The following is a 26915-nucleotide window of genomic DNA, read 5'->3' on the forward strand; positions in this document are numbered from 1 at the left end:
CACAGCTGGTTTGCAGCATACTCTCAGCGCACTGAATGATTAACCTGGATTCAGTTCTAGGTTGGAACTTGGACCCACGATCTTTAGACTCTGGTGAAAGTACTGCTCCTGATGAAAGTCTAACACTATAAAGAGGGTGAAAGAACTGAAACTGCTAGGCTGATGCTTTGGGGTTATGACTATATATGACTGAAGAGGTTTTGATATTAAAGTGTACAGTCATCTGCCCCGATATATATTCTATTACAGCAAAATGCAACTGCTGAACATAGATTATTTTCACATTTGTAACAAGATACAAGCAAATAAATTATTTGCATAATTTTGCATCTGGCATATTCTCTTTGTCATAAATGCTGTTCCTATCTGACCATTATTTTGGCTATGTCAGACCGAACCTCATCCGACAATCATATTTATTACATGCATTCTGTGAAGAACCACTAATCAATGCAATGTCTCCCCTTTTTCGTTTCTATCCCCATCCAAAATTATAGGTTCTTTGGTCGATTGATTTATTGTCACATAGAACATAGTAAAGTACAGCACAGAACAAGCCCTTTGGCCCACGATGTTGCGCCGAGATTTAATCATAATATAAAATATAGTAACAACCTACGCACCCCTCAACTCACTGCTATCCATGTGCATGTCCAGCAGTCGCTTAACTGTCCCCAATGACTCTGCTTCCACCACCACCACCGGTAACACATTTCATGCATTCACAACTCTCTGCGTAAAGAACCTACCTCTGACGTTTCCTTTGTACCTGCCTCCTAATATCTTCAAACTATGACTTCTTGTACCAGTCAATCCTGCTCTGGGGAGAAGTCTCTGGCTATTGACTCTATCTATTCCTCTCATTATTTTGTACACCTCTATCAGGTCTCCTTTCTTCCTCCTTCTCTCCAGAGAGAAAAGTCTGAGCCTATTCAATCTTTCTTCATAAGGCAAACCCTCCAGTCCAGGCAACATCCTGATGTGCGGAAGTACAGTGAAAAACTTTGTTTATGAACAGCACAGACAGATCATAGTAACAGGAATGTGCAGATAAGAGGCATACAAGTCATGTTGCACAAGGCATGTGCTAGGCAAGATCAACATTAGCAAGGTCAGCATTATTTGAGGTTAGAGAGTCCATTCATCAGTCTAATAATGTCAGGAAGAAGCTGTTCTTGAATCTGCGAGCATAAAATTCTGTAGTTTCTTACAGTCCTGGGCAGAGCATACCAGGCTGTTATGCACTCAGAACTATGCTTTCAGTGGTGCATCTGTAGAAGTCGGTGACAATCCTTATGGACTTGCCATATTTCCTGAGGCAGAAGAAACATTGTTGTGCCTTCTTGACTGTTGCATCTATGTGGTAAGTCCAGGTTAGGTTGTAGGTTATCTTCACTCTGAAGAACCTGACACTCTCCACCCTCAACTCCACTCTGTTAATGTAGATGGGGGAGTGTTCTCCTCCTTTCTGAAGTCAGCTGTGCCACCATAATGAATATACTGAGTTAGGTGCAACTATGTACTCATGTTATGAATTTCTCGCTCTGTGTAAATGTAATTTTCTTTCTTCCTTCACTATGTGTGAATGTGTTTGTCTCTTTGCACTTCTTCTCTTGGTTTGCTCACTCTCTCTCTCTACCTGCCTCAAACAATTGTGTGTCTTTTACAGTGACTTTGCATTGCTCCTAATATTTTATTGACTTCATATCTTTACAGGCTGTCACTGCTTCTAATTATGTAGTTCATGCATTCTCTTTTACCCCTTTATGATTCGTACTGGATCATGGTTCGTTGCTTCTCTGACTGATGCTTCCCATCCTCCCATTCGATCTATTGCATTGCATTTATCATCTCTTGATTCAAAATTTTGAGGAGACTGATTGATTAAGTTTGGTGTGAACTATTATCTCCAACAAGCTACCAAAGATCTGTTCTCATTCAGTGGGCTTATACTGACCAGTGATACTGTAGGTACTCATGGCCATTGTATCTAGAAAATAGAACATGATGACACAGAAACAGACCCTTTGGACCACCACGACTGCGCTGACCATGGTGCATTTCAGAGACCTCCTCAACCAGGGCCTCTCTTGTTGATCCAAACATCCTTGAATGCATTCCACAGCAAACTACATGCCTTGAGCTCAGCAACACCTCAGCCTTGCACAAAGTAGAGAAGGCCATCTGCCAGCTTAAAAACAGCAAGACTGCTGGAGAAGATGGTATTCCTGTTGAGGCATTGGAGTGCAGAGAAAAGAGCTCCTGCTGTAACTACACACCCTTGTCTGCCTTATCTCGAAGGAGGACAGTATTCCAGGAAAGCTCCAAGATGCCATAGTTGTGAACATTTTCAAAAAGAGGAACAAGTCCAACTACGGTAACTAATGGGAATTTCCCTAGTGACCATTGCAAAAGTCATTGCCAAGGTCTTCCTCAACTGTCTCTTCCCCGAGGCTGAGGAACTCTTCCTGAAATCTTAGTGTGGCTTTTGGCCACAGAGGGCTGCAACAGAAATGATTTTCACCATGCCACAGCTGCAGGAGTAATGCAGAGAAAATAACCTATCCCTGTATTTGGCTTTCTTTGACCTTTTAAAGGCCTTTGATACCATCAATTGAGAAGTATTGTAGAGCTTCATTTTGCTTGCACCATGAAGTTTTTTGCCATCCTTTGCCTGCTTGACAACACAGAAGTCATAGTAATGTCAAATGGCTCCACCACTGACCCTTCCCCCTTTTGGGCAGGTGTCAAGCAGGGCTGCGCCATTGCCCTAACGCTGTTCTTGATCTATCTTGCTGCAATACTTCACCTCTCTGCCAACAAGCTCCCTGCTGGAGTGGAGCTAACTTAGAGAACCTGTAGGAAATTATTCAACTTCTACCACCTCCAAGCCAAAACTAAAGTCACCCCAACCAAGATCATTGAGCTGCAGTATGCAAATTATGCTTATGTATGTGCAATCTCAGTGGATGTATTTGAGACCATCATCAGCATCTTTACTGAGGCATGAGAGTGCATGGGTCTCATCCCGAACATATGCAAGATGAAGGTCCTCTGCCATCTGGCCTGGCATTGTGGAGTGAACCCCCAATCATCAGCTTCATTGGGGAGGCCTTAAAGAACGTTGGCTCCTTCCATGCCTTGGAGGGGTTCTGTTGACCAAAATAGCTATTGATGAAAAAATCCAGTGTCACCGTTGGGGTGGGCAGCCTTCACCTGCCTGAGGAAAAGTGTGTTTGAGGACAACAACGTCAGATCCAACACCAAACTCATGGTTTGCAGAGCTGTTTCCACTCTCCTACATGGCTCTGAGATGTGGACTATCTGAAGTAGACCCATAAAGGCACTGGAGCAGTACCACCAATGCTGCCTGCGAATCCACTGGGAAGAAAGATGCATCAGTGTCCTCAACCAAGCCAACATCCCCAGCAATGAAGGAAAGACCACCCTTGATTGGCTGCGATGGGCTGGCACATTATTCGCATAATTGACACGAAACTCCTCTAGTAGGTCGTAGAGTCATAGAGATGTACTCCACAGAAACAGACCCTTCGGTTCAACTCGTCCATGCTGACAAGATATCCCAACCCAGTCTAGTTCCACCTGTCCCATATACCTCCAAACACTTCCTGTTCATATACCCATCCAGATGCCTTTTAAATGTTGCAATTGTACCAGCTTCCACCACCACCTCTGGCAGCTCATTCCATACACATACTATCCTCTGCATGAAAAAGTTGCCCCTTAGGTCTCATTTATATCTTTCCCCTCTACCCTAAACCTATGCCTCTATTCTGGACCCCCCACCCCAGGGAAAAGACTTTGTCTATCTGTCCTATCCATGTCCCTCATCATCTTGTAAACCTCTATAAGGTCACCCCTCAGCTTCCGATGCTCCTGGATAATAGCCCTAGCCTATTCAACCTCTCCCTATAGCTTAAATCCTCCAAACCTGGCAACATTCTTGTAAATCTTCTCTGAATCCTTTCAAGTTTCACAACATCTTTCTGATAGGAAGGAGAGCAGAATTGCATGCAATATTCCAATAGTGGCCTAACCAATGTCCTGTACAGCCGCAACATGACCTCCCGACTCCTGGACTCAATACTCTGACCAATAAAGGAAAGCATACCAAATGCCTTCTTCACTATCCTATTTACCTGCAACTCCACTTTCAAGGAGCTATAAACGTGCACTCCAAGGTCTCATTGTTCAGCAACATTCCCTAGGACCTTACCAATAAGTGTATAAGTCTTTCTAAGATTTGCTTTCTCAAAATGCAGCACCTCACATTTATCTAAACTAAACGTCATCTGCCACTTCTCAGCCCAAAGGCCCATCTGATCAGAGATCCCATTGTAATCTGAGATAACCTTCTTTACTGTCCACTACGCCTCCAACTTTGGTGTCATCTGTTACTAACTATACCTCTTACGCTCACATCCAAATAATTTATATAAATGATGAAAAGTAGTGGACCCAGCACCAATTCTTGTGGTATTCCACTGGTCACAGGCCTCCAGTCTGAAAGACAGCCCTCCACCAGCATCCTCTGTCTTCTACCTTTGAGCCAGTTCTGTATCCAAATGGCTATTTCTCCCTGTATTCCATCACATCTAACCTTGCTAACCAGTGTCCCATGGGGAACTATGTCGAACGCCTTACTGGAGTCCACATAGATCACGTCCGCCGCTCTGCCCTCATCAGTCGTCTTTATTACTTCTTCAAAAAACTCAATCAAGTTTGTGAGATGTGATTTACCACGCACAATGCCATGTTGACTATCCTTAATCAGTCCTTGCTTTTCCAAATACATGTACATCCTGTCCCTCAGGATTCCCTCCAACAACTTGCCTACTACCCACCTCAGGCTCACTGGTTTATAGTTCCCTGGCTTGTCCTTACCACCTTTCTTAAACAGTGGCACCACATTAGCCAATCTCCAGTCTTCTAGCATCTTACCTGTTACTATTGGTGATACAAATACCTCAGTAAGAGGCCCAGCGATCACTTCCCTAGTTTCCCACAGAGTTCTGAGATACACCTGATTAGGAGCTAAATTAGATTCCCTACAGGGTGAAAACAGGCCCTGCGGCCCAATCAGTCCACACAGACCCTCCGAAGAGTCACCCAGCCAGACACATTTCCTTCTGACTAATGCAACTAGGAGAAAGTGAGGACTGCAAATGCTGGCGATCAGAGCTGAATGAGGACTGCAGATGCTGGCGATCAGAGCTCAGATAAATTCAGCTCTGATCTTCTGACTAATGCACCTAACACAATGAGCAATTTAGCATGGCCAGTTCACCTAACCTGCACATCTTTGGACTGTGGGAGGAAACCGGAGCACCCGGAGTAAACCCACGCCGACATGGAGAGAATGTGCAAACTCCACACAGACAGCCACCCAAGACTGAAATCGAACCTGGGACCCTGGTGCTGTGAGGCAGCAGTGATAACCACTGAGCCGCCGTGCCGCCCCCAAATCCCCAGCTGGGGATTTATCCACTTTTATGCATTACAAGACATCCAGCACTTCCTCTTCTGTACTGTCAGCTTCAAAATGGCAGTTGAGCCCCAAATGGACAGAGGAAGTGCTTCAGTGATACACTCAAGGTCTCACTGGTGAAGTGCAGCCTTTCGGCAGCCACCTGGGAATCACTGGCCCAAGACTGTCCAAAGTGGAGGAGGAGCAACTAGGAAGGAGTGCCTTGAGACTTGCAACTGGGAAAACTTGGAAGCCAGGCGAAAACAGTGAAAGGAGTGTCCTGCCACACCAATGCTACCCCTTCCCCTGATGATATCTGCTCCAAGTGTAACGGAGTCTGAGGTAACTGCGTCGGTTTGTATCGGCATCTACAGATTCACCCTGAGAGTGGAGGAGAGTTGTCCATGTCTGCGAGGGACTGACAATCGTGATGGTTAACGATATCTGTCAACCAGGGCTCCCTGATTGGACTAGATTAGCAGACCGAATCTGGGAACTCATTCTGTGAGGTCCACCTGGCTGACTTCGTTCCATCCACCACGTTATCCACCTGTGTTGCAACTTCCAAGGAGCTATGGACATGCACCCCAAGATCCCTTTGCACATCAGTGCCCTTAAGGGTCCTGCCATTTACTGTCTTTGTTTACACCTTTCACTTGTTTGGATTAAACCCTGCTTGCCATTTCTCCGTCCAACTTTCCAACTGATCTGTATCTTATATCCTTGGACAACCTTACTCAGTAGTCACAACTCCACTAATTTTTGTCGTTTGCATTTTAACCCCTTGTTTAAGATAATTGAAAATAACTGGGGAAAAAATTCAGCATATTGCAGGCTACAAAGTGTGTAACTAAGTTGTATTTTCAATTTTTAAACATGTGCAGTTGAGACTAACTATAAAACTTCCAGACAGACATGATTCATTTCTCATGAAACTGTCACTTACTTCATCACAAATTTATTTCAGTTCCTGGAAGTGATTTGTGTCCCTTGTGTGTGTGGCTCAGCTATTCATTGCTAAGTTTGCTGAACATATGCAAAACTCATCCAATGGGCATTGTTAATTTTTGATTGTCATTGTTGCAGTCGCTGGGTGAGCGCTGGGCAGCTGTTTGTCGTTGGACAGAAGAGCGATGGCGCCTGCTGCAGGATATTTTTGTAAAGTGGCAGCAACTATCAGAGGATCAGGTGGGTGAAAGAAATGGACAACTGCTTTTCAAAAAAAGTGTCTTTTTAAAAAAAAGACATCTATATATTTATTAATAGTGCTATCTTGAAATTGTGATAATTTCTGGGATATTTTGGAAGAGTGTCACAAAGCTAGTCCCTGTTTGTAAAAAAGCTATTCCCTTGCTCAAAGAGACTCTGTCCTTAATTTTTTTTCAGAGGGGTAATAAACTGGGCCGGGCTTCGATCAGTCTGGTTTGGCACAGAGATGAAAAGGATTTTGAGAGGCCTTTTGTTTATATGTAAACAGTTGAGACTTCACACCAAAGTGATCATGTTTTAGAAGTGACCTATATAAAGAGAGGGGAATGGTCAGCTCTCTTGCTGAGCTGAGCAGTTTTGATTCAGACTTGAACTGGTGAGAAGTTCAAAAGAGAGTTGTGTGGAAACACTTGTCTCTCTCTTTCTGTCCTTTAACCTGTAAGCATGTGTTCCATTTGTAGTGGTTTAAAGGAAATTTGCTTATTGGGACTGTGGTGTATATTTGGAACAGCATAATTAAGCCTAGTTGGATAGGCTAAGTTATTTTAGAAATGTCAATTAATGATTATTTCATTAGGTGTCAATTTTAGATTACTTACAGTGTGGAAACAGGCCCTTCGGCCCAAGAAGTCCACACCAACCTGCCAAAGTGCAACTCACTCAGACTCATTCCTCTACATTTACCCCTTCACCTAAAACTATGGGCAATTTAGCATGGGCAATTCACCTAACCTGCACAGTTTTTGGATTGTGGGAGGAAACTGGAGCAAAAAGTGAGGTCTGCAGATGCTGGAGATCAGAGCTGAAAATGTGTTGCTGGAAAAGCGCAGCCGGTCAGGCAGCATCCAAGGAACAGGAAATTCGACGGAATGATTCCTGATGAAGGGCTTATGCCCGAAACGTCGAATTTCCTGTTCCTTGGATGCTGCCTGACCTGCTGCGCTTTTCCAGCAACACATTTTCAGGAAACTGGAGCACCCAGAGGAAACCCACACCGACACGGGGAGAATGTGCAAACTCCACACAGTCGCCTGAGGCAGGAATAGAACCCGGGTCTCTGGGGCTGTGAGGCAGCAGTGCTAACCACTGAGCCAGTGTGCTTTAGTTGAGCTTATGTAGGGGTTCTTTATTCTGTTCTTTGTGTTTAATTGTGTAATTTTGTGAATAAATGTTTGTGTGTTTTAAAATCTAGTAGTCAACCGAGCTAACTTAATCCGGGTAATTTTCACTGTACACTTACTGAAACAAATTGCAATGTTATGGTCTGAGCTGCCTGCTTAAGAATGTCCATAACAGATTGGGGACTCTTTGCATGATTTTAAACAGTGAGTGGTAGGTGTTAGTGTCTGTATTTCAGGTGTTGATTTCGTTGGCTCGACAAAGCTTGGGATAGGAATGGCTCTTTCAGTCCCCAAATCTTTTGGATATGGATACGATGACTTTGGAAGTTTTGCAAAAATTGAATAAGAATAATAAAAATTGCAAGAATTAGCAGAGAAGCTGGAATTGGAACTTCCTGCTTCTGTGAGGAAAGGGGAGATAATTACAGCAGTACCTAAGCATTCAAACTTGCTGGAGAAACCTTCAGAATCTATAGAAATAGCAAGAATTCAATTGGGAAGAATTCAATTGCAAATAAAGCAGCTCAAGTTGGAGGCGAGAGATCAGGAAAGGGCAGCAGAAATGAAACAGTTTGAGTCACGACTAAATGCAGAAGAGAGGATAAAAGAGAGAGAAGCAAAAGAGAGGGGAAAAGGGAGAGCTTTTGAACTTCAAAACTGACACTTAAAAAAGAAAGTCAGCTTAAAAGGCTGGAAATAAAGGTTGAGGATAGGATCACTGAGGAATTAGTCTGAATTCCTGTCGAAGTGCAGGGAATTGAAATGGTAAGGTTAGCAGTTGAAGTGGCTGATGATTATGAACTGGTCCATAAAACAGGGTTTGGCTTCCAGAAGCAATTTCAGTCCATGAGAGATAGAAATTGGGGCAAAGAGAAATCCTCACGTGGAAAGGAAAAGATAGATCTCAGTGAAGATCATAAGGGTAACTTAGCACAGGGTAAAAAAGAAACCCTTGAGGGGGACAAAGAAGTAAAAAAGCTCTGATGCTTTCCTTGTAATAAAGTGAGCCACACAAAGTTACCATGTTGGTGGGCTAGGAGAAAGCCAGATGTAGGAAAACCAGACAAGCCTGGAAGTTTTGTTGAACTAGTAACAAAAAACACAAGGGAAGTTAGACAACTGCCTCAGAGTGTACAGGACGATCAAAGGTTGGTTAAGGAGGAAGAGCCAGCTCTGCTTAAAAAATATACATGCAAGGGTGAAGTTAATTCACATAGGCCAGGAGCAGTAGGTTAAGAGGTTACAATATTAAGGGACACAGGATCCTCTCAGCCTGTAATGCTGAAGGATGAGGAGATATGAACTCCTGAGGAACTATTGCCAGAAAAGGTGCTAGTAACAGGAATTCATGGTGAGACGTAAAGTGAGGCTAGAGAATTACAGCAGAAAGATGAGGATTTAAAACAGTTATATCAAAAGGCATACAGAGAAAGAGAGTGAATGCATTTCTATGTTATTACTTAATAAATGATATCTTAATGAGAAAAGGGAAACCACCACACATTCAAGCAGATGAGAAATGGGCAGAGATTCATCACATTGTTTTGCTAGTAGGATATAGAAAGGACGTGCTGCAAGTGACGCTTGAGCTACCTCTTGGAGGCATTTAGGGGTGAGGAAAACACAGGCTAAAATACAATGACATTTTTACTGGCCTGGACTATACAGGGATGTAGTTGAATTTTGCCAGACTTGCCATACATGTTAGTTAATCGGAAGACCACAGCCAGTAATAAATCTGCACCTTTAATACCTATTCCAGCATTTGAGGAACCTTTCGCAAGCATCTTGATTGATTGCATAGGTACCCTACCTCGAACAAAAACTGGAAATAATTACTTATTCACAATAATTGATGTGTCAACTAGATTTCCAGAGGCAATCCCATGATGCAACATCAGCGCAAAAAGGATTGTAGAAGTATTACTTAATTTTTTTTACTAGATACGGACTGCCGATAGAGATCCAGTCAGATCAAGGATCAAACCTCGCATCCAAGCTTTCAAGGAGGTTATGGATAACTTGGGAACAAATCAGTTCAAATGTATTGTAAACCATCCAGAATCACAGGAAGCGCTAGAGAGATAACATCAAATACTAAAGACCACGTTAAGGGCTGATAGTCAACATTATCCACTTGGTTGTGATAAGGGAGTTCAGTTTATACTTTTTGCGATCAGCGATGCACCGAATGAATTGACCAAATTCAGTCCATTTGAATTAAGTTTTGGGCATGAAGCAAGAGGGCTGTTAAAATTGCTTAAGAAGAAATTAATAAGTCAGAATTCAGAGACCACCCATTTGGACTATGTGTCAAATTTTAGAAAATGATTAAATAGAACTGGAGAGTTGGCTGGACAGCATTTAAAAGTATCATAGCATACAATGAAAAAGGGCCAGATATGAAATCACAAATTCACAATTTTGCAATTGGGGATAAGATGTTACTTCCAGTAACAGGTGAGCCTTTATAAGCAAGGTTTAGTGAACCTTATCAAATTGAGAAGAAATTGAGTTAGAACATAGAACATAGAACATAGAACATAGAAAGATACAGCGCAGTACAGGCCCTTCGGCCCTCGATGTTGCGCCGACCAAATCCTACCTAACCTACACTAGCCCAATAACTTCCAAATGCCTATCCAATTACCGCTTAAATGACCATAAAGTAGGAGAGTTCACCACTGCTACTGGCAGGGCATTCCATGAACTCACAACCCGCTGTGTAAAGAATCTACCCCTAACATCTGTCCTATACCTACCACCCCTTAATTTAAAGCTGTGTCCCCTAGTAACACCTGACTCCATTAGCGGTAAAAGGTTCTCAGTGTCGACCCTATCTAAACCCCTAATCATCTTATACACCTCTATCAAATCTCCCCTAAACCTTCTCTTCTCCAATGAGAACAGCCCCAAGTGCCTCAGCCTTTCCTCATAAGATTTTCCTACCATTCCAGGCAACATCCTGGTAAACCTCCTCTGCACTCGTTCCAATGCCTCCACATCCTTCCTATAGTATGGCGACCAAAACTGCACACAATACTCCAGATGAGGCCGCACCAGAGTCTTATACAACTGCAACATGACCTCAGGACTCCGGAACTCAATTCCTCTACCAATAAAGCCCAGTACACCATATGCCTTCCTCACAGCACTATCCACAACTCCACCGACTTTTGTGTCATCCGCAAACTTGCTTACCCAGCTTTCAAGCCCTTCCTCTAGATCATTTATAAAGATAACAAAAAGCAATGGTCCCAAAACAGATCCTTGAGGTACACCGCTAGTAACTGCACTCCAAGATGAACATAGTCCATCAACTACCACCCTCTGTCTCCTTCCAGCCAGCCAATTCCTAATCCAAACCTCTAATGTATCCTCAATGCCATACCTCCGTAGTTTTAGCATTAGCCTACCATGGGGAAACAACTTGATAAGGACTCAAGACAGGACGAAATCTCACAGTGTGTGTCATGTGAATATGCTCAAAAGGTATTTTGATAGGGAACATAGAACATAGAACATAGAAAAATACAGCGCAGTATAGGCCCTTCGGCCCTCGATGTTGCGCCGACCGAAGCCTACCTAACCTACACTAACTCAATAACCTCCATATGCTTATTCAATGCCCGCTTGAATGACCTTAAAGAGGGAGAGTCCACCACTGATACTGGCAGGGCATTATATGAACTCACAACCCGCTGAGTAAAGAATCTACCCCTAACATCTGTCCTATACCAAACCCCCCTTAATTTAAAGCTGTGTCCCCTAGTAACAGCTGACTGCATACGCGGAAAAAGGTTCTCACTGTCAACCCTATCTAAACCCCTAATCATCTTGTACACCTCTATCAAATCTCCCCTAAACCTTCTTTTCTCCAATGAGAACAGCCCCAGGTGCCTCAGCCTTTCCTCATACGATCTTCCTACCATGCCAGGCAACATCCTGGTAAATCTCCTCTGCACCCGTTCCAGTGCCTCCACATCCTTCCTATAGTATGGCAACCAAAACTGCACACAATACTCCAGATAAGGCCGCACCAGAGTCTTATACAACTGCAACATGACCTCAGGAGTCCGGAACTCAATTCCTCTACCAATAAAGCCCAGTACGCCATATGCCTTCTTCACAGCACTATTTACCTAGGTGGCAACTTTAAGATCTGTGTACGTGGACACCAAGATCCCTCTGCTCATCCACACTACCAAGTAACCTACCATTAGCCCAGTAATCCATCTTCTTGTCACTCCTACCAAAGTGAATGACTTCACACTTAGCTACATTGAACTCCATTTGCCACCTTTCTGCCCAGCTCTGCAACTTATCTATATCCAGCTGTAACCTGCCACATCCTCCTTCGGTGTCCACCACTCCACCGACTTTCGTATCATCCGCAAACTTGCTCACCCAGCCTTCAAGCCCCTCCTCCAGGTCATTTATAAAAATGACAAACAGCAATGGTCCCAAAACAGATCCTTGTGGAACACTGCTAGTAACTGCACTCCAAGATGAACCTTTACCATCAACTACTACCCTCTGTCTCCTTCCAGCCAGCCAATTCCTAATCCAAACCTCTAATGCACCCTCAATGCCATACCTCCATAATTTTTGCAGTAGCCTACCATGGGGTACCTTATCGAAAGCCTTGCTAAAATCCATATACACCACATCTACTGCTTTACCCTCGTCCACTTCCTTGGTCACGTTCTTAAAGAACTCAATAAGGTTTGTGAGGCACGACCTGCCCTTCACAAAACCATGCTGACTATCCTTGATCACATTATTCCTATCCAGATGTTCATAAATCCTATCCCTTACAATTCTCTCTAAGACTTTGCCCACAACAGAAGTGAGACTCACTGGCCTCTAGTTACTAGTGCTATCCCTACTCCCCTTCTTGAACAAGGGGACCACATTCGCTATCCTCCAGTCTTCTGGCACTATTCCTGTAGACAACGACGACATAAAAATCAAGACCAATGGCTCCGCTATCTCCTCCCTAGCTTCCCAGAGGATCCTAGGATAAATGCCATCAGGCCCAGGGGACTTATCTATTTTCATCCTTTCCAGTATTCCCCGGACCTCTTCCCTACATACCTCAAAGCCATCCATTCTAATCACTTGTGCCTCAATATTCACCTCAGCAAAAATGTCCTGTTCCTGAGTGAATACTGACGAAAAGTATTGATTTAGTGTCTCTCCAATCTCCTCCGCCTCCACGTACAACTTCCCACTACTATCCCTAACTGGACCGATACCTACCCTAGTCATCCTTTTATTCCTGACATACCTATAGAAAGCCTTAGGGTTTTCCCTAATCCTACCAACCAAGGACTTTTCATGTCCCCTTCTCGCTGCTCTTAGCTCTCTCTTTAGATCCTTCCTGGCTACCTTATAACTCTCAATCGCCCCAACTGAACCTTCACGCCTCATCTTTACATAGGCCGCCCTCTTCCCTTTCACAAGGGATTCCAATTCCTTATTAAACCACGGCTCCCTCACAAGACCCTTTCCTCCCTGCCTGATTGGTACATACTTATCAAGGACACCCAATAGCTGCTCCTTGAACAAGCTCCACATATCATTTGTGTCCTTCCCTTGAAGCCTATTTTTCCAATCCACACATCCTAAGTCATGCCTCACCGCATCATAATTTCCCTGCCCCCAGCTATAACTCTTGCCCTGCAGTGCACACTTATCCCTCTCCATCACTAGAGTAAAATCACCGAGTTGTGGTCACTGTCCCCGAAGTGCTCACCTACCTCCAAGTCTAACACCTGGCCTGGTTCATTACCTAGAACCAAATCCAGTATGGCCTCATCTCTTGTTGGCCTGTCTACATATTGTGTCAGGAAACCCTCCTGCACACATTGGACAAACACCGACCCATCTAACGAACTCGAGCTATAGCTTTCCCAGTCAATATCTGGGAAGTTAAAGTCCTCCATAACAACCACCCTACTACTTTCACTCTTCTCCTGAATCATCCTTGCAATACTTTCCTCTACTTCTCTCGGACTATTAGGAGGCCTGCAGAAAACTCCTAACAGGGTGACCTCACCTTTCCTATTTCTAACCTCAGCCCAAACTACCTCAGATAGCAAGTCTTCCTCCATCGTCCCTTCCACCGCTGTAATACTATCCTTGACAAGCAATGCCACACCCCCCCCCCTCTTTTACCCCCACCTCTGACCCTACTAAAACATTTAAACCCTGGAACCTGCAATAGCCATTCCTGTCCCTGTTCTACCCACGTCTCTGTAATGGCCACAACATCGAAGTCCCAGGTACCAACCCATGCTGCAAGTTCACCTACCTTATTCCTTATACTTCTGGCATTGAAGTATACACACTTCAAGCCACCTTCCTGTTTACCGGCACCCTCCTTCGAGATCAATGCCTTGTTCCTAACCTCCCTACACTCAAGGTCCTGTACCCTAAAGCTACAGTCTAGGTTCCCATGCCCCTGGAAGGAAAGCAAGAGGAGAAGGTGTTAGCACAGAAGGAAGAACCAAGTTCAGAGGATTCTGAATTGAACATTCCTCAAATCAAATTGGGCAATGAGAAAGTTGTCAAACATTGGGATAAATTATTGAGTTACCTTCCACAAGAAAATTGAAATTACCTGAAAGAGTTATTACTATCACATGAGGATATACGTGGAAATAAATGAGAAGTACTCACCTAATTATGCATGATTTAGATATAGGAGATGCAGTTCAATTCAGCACCATCGTTATAAGCATTACACTTTAAAGTTGGCACAGATTCAGAAGGAGATGGAACTCATGCTCCAAGTTGGCATAATCTAAATGAGTTACAGTGACTAGAGTTCACTCATAGTCATGGTGCCAAAGCCAGATGGCATCCAATGGGTATATGTGGACTGTCACAAAGTCAACGTTATTCCAAAGACTGATGCACATCCAATTCCATGAATGGACGACAGTTGTTGAAAAAATGGGGGAAGCAACTTACATTTCTAAGTTGGACTTGCTCAGAGGCTACTGGCAAGTGCCTCTGTCAGAGAAAGCAAAAGCAATTTTGGCTTTTGTAACACCAAATGGATGATATCAGTTCAAAGTCATGCCATATAGTATGAAACATGCTCCGGCCATATTTCAGATACTGACTAATATGGTCATTGCTGGATTACCCAACTGTACGGTGTACATTGATGAGCTGATTTTTAATCGCTCATGGAAGGAACATTTACAGCATTTATCAGACTTGTTCGATCGACTTTGGAAGGCAGGTTTGGTGGTAAAGCTAGCTAAAACTGAATTTTCCAAAGCCCAAGTAACCTTCCTGGGCCATGTTATTGGACATGGACATATAGCCCCATGAGATGCAAAAATAAAAGTAATTGGGTAATTTCCCATACCATCGACAAAAAAAACGAGACTACGGTTCCTGGGATTTGAGTGGATTTTACTGAACGTTTGTGCCAAACTTTAGCAGTGTGACTGCTCACCGAATTGTTAAAAATGGGCAAGAAATTTCAGTGGACAGTCAAAAGCCATTTGACAACCTAAAACCTGTGTTAACCATTTCCCCAGTATTAGCCACGATGGATTATAGAAAGTCTTTCAAGGTGGCTAACGATGCCAGTGATGTAGGTGTTGGTGCGGTGCTCCTGCAGGAGGATGACGAGGGGATAGAAAGACCCATGGGGTATTTTTTCAGGAAGTTGAACATCCATCAACAGAAATATTCAACGGTACAAAAGAGACTTTAAGCTTGTGTTGACCTTATAACATTTCAATGTTTATATTACCAGCAATGCATCTTAGGCAATCATATACACTGATCACAACTCATTGATATTTGTGGAAAAATTTAAGGACAAAAATGCTAGAGTGTTTAGATGGAGTTTGTTGTTGTAGCCATTCAATTTGAACAACTGTGCATGTGGCAGGTCACAAAAACTTGATTGCCTATGCATTATAGAGACTCGAATGAGATACAGAGGCGTTCGGTGGTGGTTATGCTGTGGCCTGAATTTGCATGTAGTTGTGCATGTTTATAGTTAGTATAGTATATATGTATGTTTAGACTACTAAATGGGTTTTGAAGGGTTAAAAATAAAGCCATCTTTTGGTACTGATGTTTTTTTTAAGAGGGGAGGTGTCACAAAGCTAGTCTCTTCTTTTCAAAAAGCTCTTTCTTGGCTCAAGGAGACTCTGTCCTTGATTTATTTTCAGAGGGATAATAAACCAGACCGGGCTCCGATCAGTTTGGTTTGGTACCGAGATGAAAAGGATTTTGAGGGGTCTTTTGTTTACATGTAAACTGATGAGACTTAAGGACAAAGTGATCATGTTTTAGAAGTGACCTGTGTAATGAAAGGGAGTGGTCAGCTCTCTTGTTGAGCTGAGCAGTTTTAGTTCAATCTTGACCTGGTGAGAAGTTCAACAGGGAGCTATGTGGAAACTCTGTGTCTGTCCTTCTGCCCTTCAACTTCAACCTGTTAGCATGTGTTCCATTTGTAGTGGTTTTTATAGGGAGTTTGGTTATTGGGACTGTGGTGTATATTTGGAACAGCATAATTAAGTCCAGTTGGATACGCTGAGTTCTGTAGTGATTCTTTATTCTGTTCTTTGTGTTTCATTGTGTAATTTTATGAATAAATGTTTGTCTGTTTTAAAATCTAGTAGTCAACCGAGCTAACTTAATCCGGGTAATTTTCACTGTCCACTTACTGAAGCAAATTACAAAGTTATGGTCTGAGCTGCTTGCTTGAGAATGATTTGAGTGGTCTGGCTTCGTCCATAACAGGGGCGATGGGGGAAAATCACTTTAAAAAGTATTTTGTCTTTTTTTATTGTAGCAGCTGCTTAAGGCTTGGCTGACTGAGAAGGAAGATGTTCTCACTGCAATGCAAACCAGCAGCTTAAGGGATCAGCGTGAGACTGGAGAGAATATTTGCAGTTTGGCAGTAAGTGGGCCTTGTTTATGTATCTGATTTTGGAAATGAACTCAAGTTGCTTTTATTTGTTCATACTAGTGATGGAGTAAAATAATCCTGGTTCCTGTTTATTCACGTTTCATTGAATCATAGAATATCATAGGATCCCTACAGTGTGGAAACAGGCCCTTGGGCCCAACAAGTCCACACTGAACCTCTGAAGAGTAACGTACCCAGACCCACTCCCCTACCTTATTCTCCTATATTTACCCCTGAATAATGCACCTAACCTATGCATTCCTGAACACTATGAGCAATTTAGCATGGCCACTTCACCTAACCTGCATATCTTTAGATTGTGGGAGGAAAGCGGAGCACCTGGATGGAACCCATGCAGACCCGGGATAATGTGCAAACTCCACACAGATAGTTGCCCAAGGCTGGAATTGAACCTGGGTCCCTGGCGCTGTGAGGCAGCAGTGCTAACCACCATCCTCTCTGAGGATTAGACATGAGTGAAGATTGGAGGATAAATAGCTGACAAATCCCTAGTTCCTGAAGAATGACACCCTATGGAGTTTAAATAAACCATTGCTAAGTTAGTAAATGCGCTGATTTTAATTTTCAGAAATTCCCTAGATTCTGGAAAGAATCATAGAATGATAGAGGTCCTTCAACCCATCAGGTTTACACCCACAAAAACTATTTTAAGTCTGCATTAGTCCCGCTTTCCAACACTTGGCCTATAGCCTTAATTGCAATGACATTTCAAGTGCTCATCTAAGTACTTTTTAAAGGTTGTGAGGTTTCCTGCCTTAACTACTTGCCCAGGCAACGCATGCCAGATTCCCGTCATCTTCTGGGTTTTGAAAAAAACTTCCCTCTAAATCCCCTGTTTTTCGCTTAAAAGTATGCCACCTTGTTATTGACACTTGAGCCAAGCTGGTTTCTATCCACCCTGTCAGTGCCCCTCATGATCTCAATCAGGTTTTCTGTCAGCTTTCCCTGCTCGAAAGAAAGCAACCTGAGCTTATTCAGTCTTATTTCATACCTGAAGTGCTCCACCCCTGGCATCGTTCTGGTGAATCTCCTCTGTGCCCTTTCTAGTGCACTCACTTCCTTTTTATAGTCCGGTGTCTAGAACTGCACACAGTACTCCATTTGTGGCCTGACTAAAGTTCGTAGCACTTCAATATGACCTCCTAGGTCTTATAATCTGTGCCATGAGTAGAAAAGGCCATCTTAACTAGCCATTAACCTGTTTTGCCATCTTCAGGGATACATGGACAAGAACCTCAAGATCGGTTTGTTCAACTGAGCTTCTTAGTGTCCTGCCATTCATTGCGCATATCCTTATCTCATAGCTTCTTCCAAAATGCACTACCTTGCACGTACCAGTTTAAATTTTACCTGCCACTGATCTACCAACCTGATCAATCTGTCTTTATTGTCCTGTAACATAAGATCTTCTTCCTTACTGAGAACCACAGTCCAACCATCTTGACATCTGGAAACGTACTTATCACCCCATTCCCACATCCCCATCTACATCATTTATGTGTATCATAAATAATAAAGAACTCAGAACTGATCATATGGTTTGTTACCAGCCTCCAGCCACACAAACAGCCTACACTAATATCCTCTGTCTCCTACCACTAAGTCATTATTAAATCCAACATGGCAAGTTACCCTGGATCCCATGTACTTTTATCTTCTTTATAAATTTCCCATGTGTGACCTTGATAAAAGCTTTGCTGAGATCCAAAAAAACTAATTATCTGTATTACAATCATCTAGTCACTTGGTCACTTCCTCTCAAAATTCAATCAAAGTTGTTGGTGTGACCTCTCTCTGACAAGTCATGCTGACTATCCCTGATCAAACCTCGCCCATCTAATTGGAGGTTAATTCTCTGCATCAAAGTTCTCTCCAGTAGTTTCTCTACTACTGATATGGGAATCACTGTTCTCTGATTATCTGATGGTTTCTACCATCTTTCTTGAAAAGTTGAATCTGTCCAAAGAGATTGGAAAATACTGAACGTAACTACTTTTCAAGGAAGGAGGAAGACAGAAACCAGGGAACTACAGTCCATTTAATATTTGTCATAGGGAAAATGTTGGAATCTGTTATTAAGGAAGTTATGGCAGGAACTTAGAAAAATCTCAATGAGTGTTGCAAATGAAGAGAGATACTTCATGAAGAGTTGGAGGCTCATGAGTCTGTGGAGTTCACATCCGTGGAGATAGGGTCATTAAATATTTCTCGGGCAGAGGTACATCTACTCTTGACCAGCAAGGGAATCAAAGGGTACCTGAGTCGAGCCAGCAAAGTAAGTTGAGGCTATAATTTCATTAGCTAGGATCTTAGAATGGTGGAGCAGGATCAAGGGGCCCAATAGCTTATTGCGACTCCTAATTAAAAGTTGCTATTTATGTATGAATCAGACTCAATGTCTGACCCCCACCAGCACTCTCTAGTGAGAAAATCACTTCTCAGAGAGATTTGTACGAAAACTGGTCACTTGAATAAGGTGCTGGTAATGGAAACTCTCCTCTAAGAGGGAAAGTAATATCTGGTAGAGAAAATGAATGCTGTGCATTTTTGATTTTGTAGCTCTGCATTGTACAAACTGAGAGTTTTGATTCATTGTGTGTGATAAATTTTGGGTCACAGGAAATAAGAGCAGATGTAGGCTATATGGCCTTTTGAGCCTGCTCTGCCATTCAGTTAGGTGATAGCTGATCTTCACCCATAATGTTATTTCATAGAATCCCTACAGTGTAGAATCAGACCATTTGGCCTAACAAGCTCACACCGACCCTCCAAAGGGTAACCCACCCAAACCCATTACCCTACTTTACTACTCTACATTTACCATTGACTAATCCACCTGACCTACACATTTCTGAACAATATGGGGGATTTAACTTGGTGCCAGTTGTCTTGTGGCTTTGTTTGCAGAACTGGGAAGTTGGGTTTCAGACATTTCATTCCCTGTCTAGTTGACATCTTCAGTGCTTTGGAGCCTCCTGTGAAGCGCTGCTTACTGTATCTTCTGGAATTTATTTGGTCCATTCCTGCTGCTCCAGTTGCTGGTTATAGTGGCCAGTATATTGGGTTTAGGTCTGTGTGTTTGTTGATGGAGTCCGTGGATGAGTGCCATTCTTTTAGAAATTCACTGGCTGTCCTCGGTTTAGCTTCTCCTATGTCGTTGTTGCCCAGTCATTGTGCGTTCCACGTCATCTGTGTGTATGGCTATTAGGGACAGCTGGTCGAGTCATTTAGAGGCTGGTTGGTGTTAATGGATGCGGATTGCTAGTTATCTGCCTTTTTGTCTTGTAGTGTTTCATGCAGTCCTTGCATGGAATCTTGGAAATTATGTTTGTCTTGCACATGATGGGCATAAGGTCTTTCATTCTGGTGAGTTGATGTCTGACCTTAGCTGTCATGAATCTGAGTGCTCGGAGGAACTCTAGCTAGAGAGATGTTAGCCAACCTCCTGGACAAATAGAACAGGCGATGTGACGAGGAACCTGTGATCAAGGACTGCATGCTTAAACTACTAGACCTGTGCTTGACGATACACTTCATGTTCAGCAACCAAATATAGGAGCGGATCAGTGGAACACCTTTTGGCTCACCCATCTCTGGGCTCATAGCAGAAGCAGTGATTCAAAGACTGGAACGAACAGCCCTCCCACAAGTCCAACCCAAACTCTGGATCAGATACGTGCATCATGCTTTTGGTTTATTAAGAGAACAGAAATCGAGAGCACACACTAGATTATCAATGCCATGCTCACAGGGATCAGATTTACGAGAGAGGAGGAAACTAACAATCAGCTCCATTCCTGGATGTGATGGTAGAATGAACACAGTGCGGTGAATGCACCACGGAAATGTACAGGAAAACCACACAAATGGCTCAGGTCCTGAACTACAACAGCAACCATCCAAACACACACAAGAGAAGTTGCATTAGGAGCCTGTTCAGAAGGGCTACAACACTGCAGCATTATGAAAAGAAGAAGAGCACCTCAACTGAGTCGTCGCCAAGAACGGATATCCTCGTAACTTCATCCGCAGATGCTTAACAGACAGACAACGCGATGAGGACATGCCACGACCTAACTCAGTAGCCATTCTACCTTATATAAAAAACCTCTGAACTGTCAGCCAGACTTGTTTGGACACTCACATTCATGACAGCCCATAAACCGACAGTCATGCTCGGGCAAAAACTCACAATAAAGAAAGACCCAATGCCCATCACATGCAGGACAAACATAACTTACAAGGTTCATGGAAAGACTGCATGAAACACTATATAGGACAAACAGGCAGACAACTAGCAATCCATATCCATGAGCACCAGCTCGCCACGAAATGCCATGACCGGCTGATCCTAGTAGCCATACACACAGATGACAAGGACCACAATTTCTACTGGGACAACACCATAATCATTGGAGAAGCTAAACAAGGGACAGCTAGAGAAGTTCTAGAAGCATGGCGCTCATCCATAGACCTGGACCCAATGTACCAGCCACTATAACAAACAACCCGAAGCAGTGGGAATAGAACCAAATAAATTCCAGAAGACAGTACAACAGTGCTTCACAGGAGGCTCCAAAGCACTGAGGATGTCACATGGACAGGGGATGAAATGTCAGCAAATCAGCTTCCCAGCTCAGCAAACATGCCCACAACTATGACTTCTATATATAATCTAAATATAATCTACCCGAGATGCTGGGATTGTGCAGAGGATTTGATGAAAAAAGATTGTAAGGATAACTTGGCAATCAGTCAGTCAGTTCAACACTGGGAGTAGGAAAGCTTTCACAAAGAAGGACACAGGCTAATGATAAGATAAGAGACATAAGATACAATTTTAAAGGCTGAATAGGAACAGAGGGACCTGGGGATACTTATGCAAAAATTGTTGAAGGTGACAGAGCATATTGAGAAAATGGTAAACAAGGCAGATGGAGCTTCGCAAATAAAAATGTAGACAGTACAAAACAATGACATTATGGTGAAACCTTTATAATAAACCAGTTTAGCCTCAGCTGGAGTATTGTAACAAATATTAGGCACAGCGCTCTAAGAAAGATATGAAGGCATAAAGAAGGGTGCAAAATAGGATTCAAGTGCATGGTTCCAGGAATGAGAGCCCTCACTTGCTTGAATAGAAAGGGATGGTGGTAGTATGGTGATATTTACAGGCCCAGACAGAATGCACACATCCCCAAAAAAGATAGCTTTTGGAATCTGGAGTATGATTTTGGAAACTGAGAACTGATTTAATAGAATTACTTAAACGTGTGATAGAGAAACTGTTTGCAGTAGTGCATGATAGAGAGCTAGAAGTCAGTGATCTAAAGTGAATGGAAAAAGAACATGATGTATACATTTTCAAGCAGTGTGTGGTGATGATCTGGAATGCATTAATTGAAACAATTCTAATTGTGGCTTTTAATAAAAGAATTGTTTGTAGGATTATGGGGTAAAGGTTGACCTCATGGGACTAGCTGAAATGCTTTTTCAGAGACATGTGCAGACAAAATGGACAATTTAACCATCTTCTGTATTGTAAATATTCTATGATTCATGTTTGTTTTTCAGTGTCATAATGTAGCGCATCACAATGGTTTTTGTGTTTCCGGTTTTATGTGTGTATTAGGTGCTGCTTGTAAAGAAGCATGTACAAGTCCTAATGTGTTAGCTGCTTTCCTAATATGTTTAAAATCACACAATCACCTGATGACGGAGCGTTGCTCTGAAAGCTAGTGTGCTTCCAATTAAACCTGTTGGACTATAACCTGGTGTTGTGTGATTTTTAACTTTGTACACCCCAGTCCAACACCGGCATCTCCAAATCATTCCTAATATGTTACTGTTTTACTATTAATCTGCTGAATGTAAAATACTTCATTAGCATTACCTTTTGTTATGGCAGAGAAGAGAGGAATAGATTTTTACTGGTTAAAAAAAAACTTAGAAGTGAGGAGCAATAATTTAAATTCTGATCCTTGATGAGAAAAGCTGCATAAGTGGGATAGTGGAATAGTTTAATTCCGTTAGTAAGTGACTCATAATTTTAAATTTTGTGCTTCCTTAATTAGTTAGTTTTGTCATTTAAATAGCCTCGAAGCACATCTACTGAAATCTTAGGTAAATTGCACGGTTTAATTGATCTGTATTGGATTATACTGGTCCGTGATCTGTGTTCATAGTGCTTGATTGACTTAACTTTGAGAGCTGTCGAAAGCTTCTCAAAAGATCGGAGAAACCTCAGCTATGAGCAGTTGTAGAAATTCTGATTGCTGAAATATTTTCAAGCACCATTAGTGGACTTGTTGCAGACTTACAATAAGTCTCATCTCTGCATTGCTGTGAGACAAAGCAGTCTATGCACAATACCTTATTCCAAAGGGATGCATTGATAATTGTTATGTATGTTGTGTTAGATTTTGAAGGAAGATCTACAAATGAAGCGTCCTACATTGGACCATCTGGATGAACTTGATCAAGATTTAACGGAATTATTCAAAAATAGTAATTTATCAAAGAACATTAACAGCGGTATGGAAGAGCTATCACAAAGATGGGACAATTTGGTGCAACAGCTGGAAGATTACTCTAAACAGGTATGAACAGCATCAAACTGAATTGTTTAATTGTTGTATTGGCCAGAAACTAAAAATGCAAGTGGAACAATTGGAATTTTGGGCACCCAATAAGCACTTTTTGTCATTTCGAATACATTCTGAGGCTTCTCTTGGAACAATGTAATTTACTTGGAACTGAGTTGGAAATGGAAGTTGGTTTGTATTTGACAACTAATGAAATGGTGTTTGAGAGAAGGTTGTTGCCTGGCTGTAGACTCTGCTCAAACACTGAAGAATACTTATGTGTACAACCTAAACTGGGTCTTCCCCTCTGCCAGATAATTTGGATACTCAGAAATGACATTTTTGGTTTGTAGTTAGTGACCTTTGCAGAATTTGCGATAGCCATTTTCTTCCCAACTCAAAGCAGAACTCTACATGTATTTGCAGAAGTATTTGTCCCATTCATTTAAATTCACAGACACTTTATATAGTGTTAGCTTTTGAATAGTCAAGTAGTTTCACTTCATTGGTTTTCAGTGCCATTCTTGGGATTTTATTCCTTTGAATTACCACTCAACAGCTTCTTGAAATCTTCACTTTTTTTTCCAGTTTTAATTTGCTCTCTTTTTATATACCCCTGTTCTCTGAACTAGGAGAAAGTGAGGACTGCAGATGCTCTGTTCTCTGAACTGCTTGACCTCATACTCCAAAGGCAGTGTTATTGATGTAAACATTTTTCTTGTTGTTCACTTAGCAGTAGCAAATAGTCAATGCTGTGAAGTGCCATATCTGTATCTCTTCCCTTAGGCATGAAAGTAATTTACAAATGGCATGTTGTTAACAGAGCGCACTAGAACCCATGCATGCATTTCTTTTTGTGTTCATTTTAATTCTCAAACTTTATAGATTGATGGTGAATTGTACTTGTTGCATTCCTGCCAATTATGCTCAAACCAATTCGTACCCTCTTCTTATTTTTTCTAAAGTGATGTTTCTTTTCACAAGGCTGTTTCTTGAGCCCAACTTCTGATGGGAATCATGATTTGGAGATGTTTGTGTTGGACTGAGGTGTACAAAGTTAAAAGTCCCACAACACCAGGTTATAGCCAACAGGTTTAATTGGAAGCACCAGCTTTCAGAGCACTGCTTCTTAACAGGTGGCCACAGCTTTCTTGCTTGCTTAGCCACTTGAATCACCTGATTGTATTACAGGCTCATAGAGCATTTTATCTCAACTTCTATTTTAAGCATCATTATTTCCTTTACAACTAAATAGTAATTGAAAATGTGTCAGATCCAAGTGAGATCCAAGATGGCGGTGGTCTGCTGTGCTGGGCTCTGTGACATACCCCCGCAAGGTGGACCTTTGCCGCTCACTCCAAACCCAGGAGAAAAATCAGTAATATAAAGTTACTGAACATCTGGAGCTGCTAAAATTGTGGTTTGACAGCTCTAAGATCAGGATGAAAGTGAGTAAAGGAAAAAGAGTGAAAGGAGTATAACAGGCAGGGCACTCCCCTACTGTGTCGGGGGTGCCCAGGGCTATTGCTCAAGCCCTTGGGACGGCCCCTTTGGATTTAATGGGGCAGCAGCATTTATTCTTGGAGTTTGCCAAACTCCGAGCACAGATTGAAGCAAAGATGGAGCCATTATCTGCCATGCTGAAAAAGCTTGAGCAGGAGATTCAAACACTGGACCGAAGACTAGAAGCGGTGAGCAGAGGATCGCAGCATTGGAGACATGGCACAGGTCTTGGGAGGAAGGACCTGAATACTGGAACAGTTTGGGTCCTTCAGGAACAAGTGGATGACTTGGAAGACAAAAGTAGAAGAAAAACTTGTGACTCATGGGTCTCCTGGAGTGCGAGGAAGGCGAGGACCATGTTGTACTGAAGAAGTAGCTCCCGAAGTTCCTGGGGCTGGGGTTGGAGTCGGGCCTGGTGAGTGTGAAGTGGGCCCAAAGGATCGCAATGTGCAGGGCCGGACCTGCACTGCCGCCCGGTCCTAGTGTGCCTCCAGCACTATAAAGAAAAACAATTAGTGGTTGAAATACCAAGAAAACTAGGAAGAGACCCATAGGCTTTAACATACAAAGGCTCAAGAAGAATATTTTTTCAAGACTTCTCAGGAGCCATAATTAGGAAGAGAAAGGCATTTGATGAAGTGAAGAGAAAATTAAGGGATCTGAGCACTCAATATTCCTTGAGGACCTGGCGGTGTTGGCATTCTGCTCACAGAGGGAATATAATTTTGATTCAGCAGAAAGGGCAAAGGATTTTGTAAACTCTTTGCACCCCTTCCTGACTTGAGTTCTTTATTTCAATGAAGGGCAATAGTACTGATTTCTTTATTTTTTTCTGCCCCCTTTTTTTCCTCTTCTCTCCCCTTTTTGTATTTATCTGCTTTATAGATTTTATACTACCTTGGTGTAAAACCTAATTTATTTATCATTTCAGTTGGTTAGTTATTATCTTGTTTTTTTTTGCTGCTGTCCTTTTTTTTGGATTGAAGGTGGCTATACCTGTGTTTGAGATGTATGGAGAAGAGGTGTTGAGGGGGGAAGGTGGGCGTCCATTGTTAACTCTCAGAACGTAAATACAGAGGAAACCGTGATTATCCAAATACCAATTATCCGAAAATCGGATTATCTGAAGGAGAGCTCGAGGTCATGATAGAAACATTACATCAAAAACATGTGTCCAACAGTGATCGCATCTTTTGTTTACAGAGATTAAACAGGCACTGTCTCCAAATGACTGCCCTCCCGCCCTCTCTGTCTCCCCACACTTACCCTAGAGTTCTAGAGGGGTGTACCTTATGCCCCCCTTCCCGAGATAATCTCTCTAACATTGTCCTGTACCGGGCAGAGGAGGAACCTGCCAAAAAGTTGCAGTAAAAATTTGTGTGTGTGGCTGTGGCTGCATGTGAGTGTGTGGCTGTGGCTGTGGCTGCATGTCTGTGTTCGGCTGTGGCTGCGTGTATGTATGTGGGGCTGTGGCTGCGTGTATGTGTGTGTGGCTGTGGCTGCGTGTATGTGTGTGGCTGTGGCTGTGGCTGCATGTCTGTGTTCGGCTGTGGCTGCGTGTATGTATGTGGGGCTGTGGCTGCGTGTATGTGTGTGTGGCTGTGGCTGCGTGGGTGTGTGTGTGTGTGGCTGTGGCTGCGTGTATGTGTGTGGGTCTGTGGCTGCGTGTATGTGTGTGTGGCTGTGGCTGCGTGTATGTGTGTGTGGCTGTGGCTGCATGTATGTGTGTGGGGCTGTGGCTGCGTGTATGTGTGTGTGGCTGTGGCTGCGTGTATGTGTGTGGGGCTGTGGCTGCGTGTATGTATGTGTGGCTGTGGCTGCGTGTATGTGTGTGTGGCTGTGGCTGCGTGTATGTGTATGTGTGTGTGGCTGTGGCTGCGTGTATGTGTATGTGTCTGCGGCTGCGTGTATGTGTGTGTGGCTGTGGCTGCGTGTATGTGTGTGTGGCTGCGGCTGCGTGTGTGTGGCTGCGGCTGCGTGTGTGTGGCTGCGGCTGCGTGTATGTGTGTGTGGCTGCGGCTGCGTGTATGTGTGTGTGGCTG

The 26915-nt window shown here is 42.9% G+C and overlaps 1 protein-coding gene across 11 annotated transcripts in view; it reads left to right on the forward strand.

Annotated features, from left to right (window-relative positions):
• Positions 1–26915, forward strand: part of LOC132819922 (utrophin-like) — a 751240-nt gene that overhangs the window by 184180 nt on the left and 540145 nt on the right. For 10 of the 11 annotated variants that reach the window (XM_060831897.1, XM_060831902.1, XM_060831903.1 and 7 more), the window contains 3 exons: positions 6575–6676; positions 16649–16756; positions 23206–23385. In XM_060831897.1, coding sequence (XP_060687880.1) covers positions 6575–6676; positions 16649–16756; positions 23206–23385 — 390 coding nt within the window. The remainder of the gene's footprint in view (positions 1–6574; positions 6677–16648; positions 16757–23205; positions 23386–26915) is intronic. The other variant, XM_060831906.1, reaches the window with a different exon arrangement.

The sequence above is a fragment of the Hemiscyllium ocellatum genome, chromosome 10 (genome assembly GCF_020745735.1).
Source record: "Hemiscyllium ocellatum isolate sHemOce1 chromosome 10, sHemOce1.pat.X.cur, whole genome shotgun sequence".
In the NCBI taxonomy this organism is placed as follows: Eukaryota; Metazoa; Chordata; class Chondrichthyes; order Orectolobiformes; family Hemiscylliidae; genus Hemiscyllium; species Hemiscyllium ocellatum.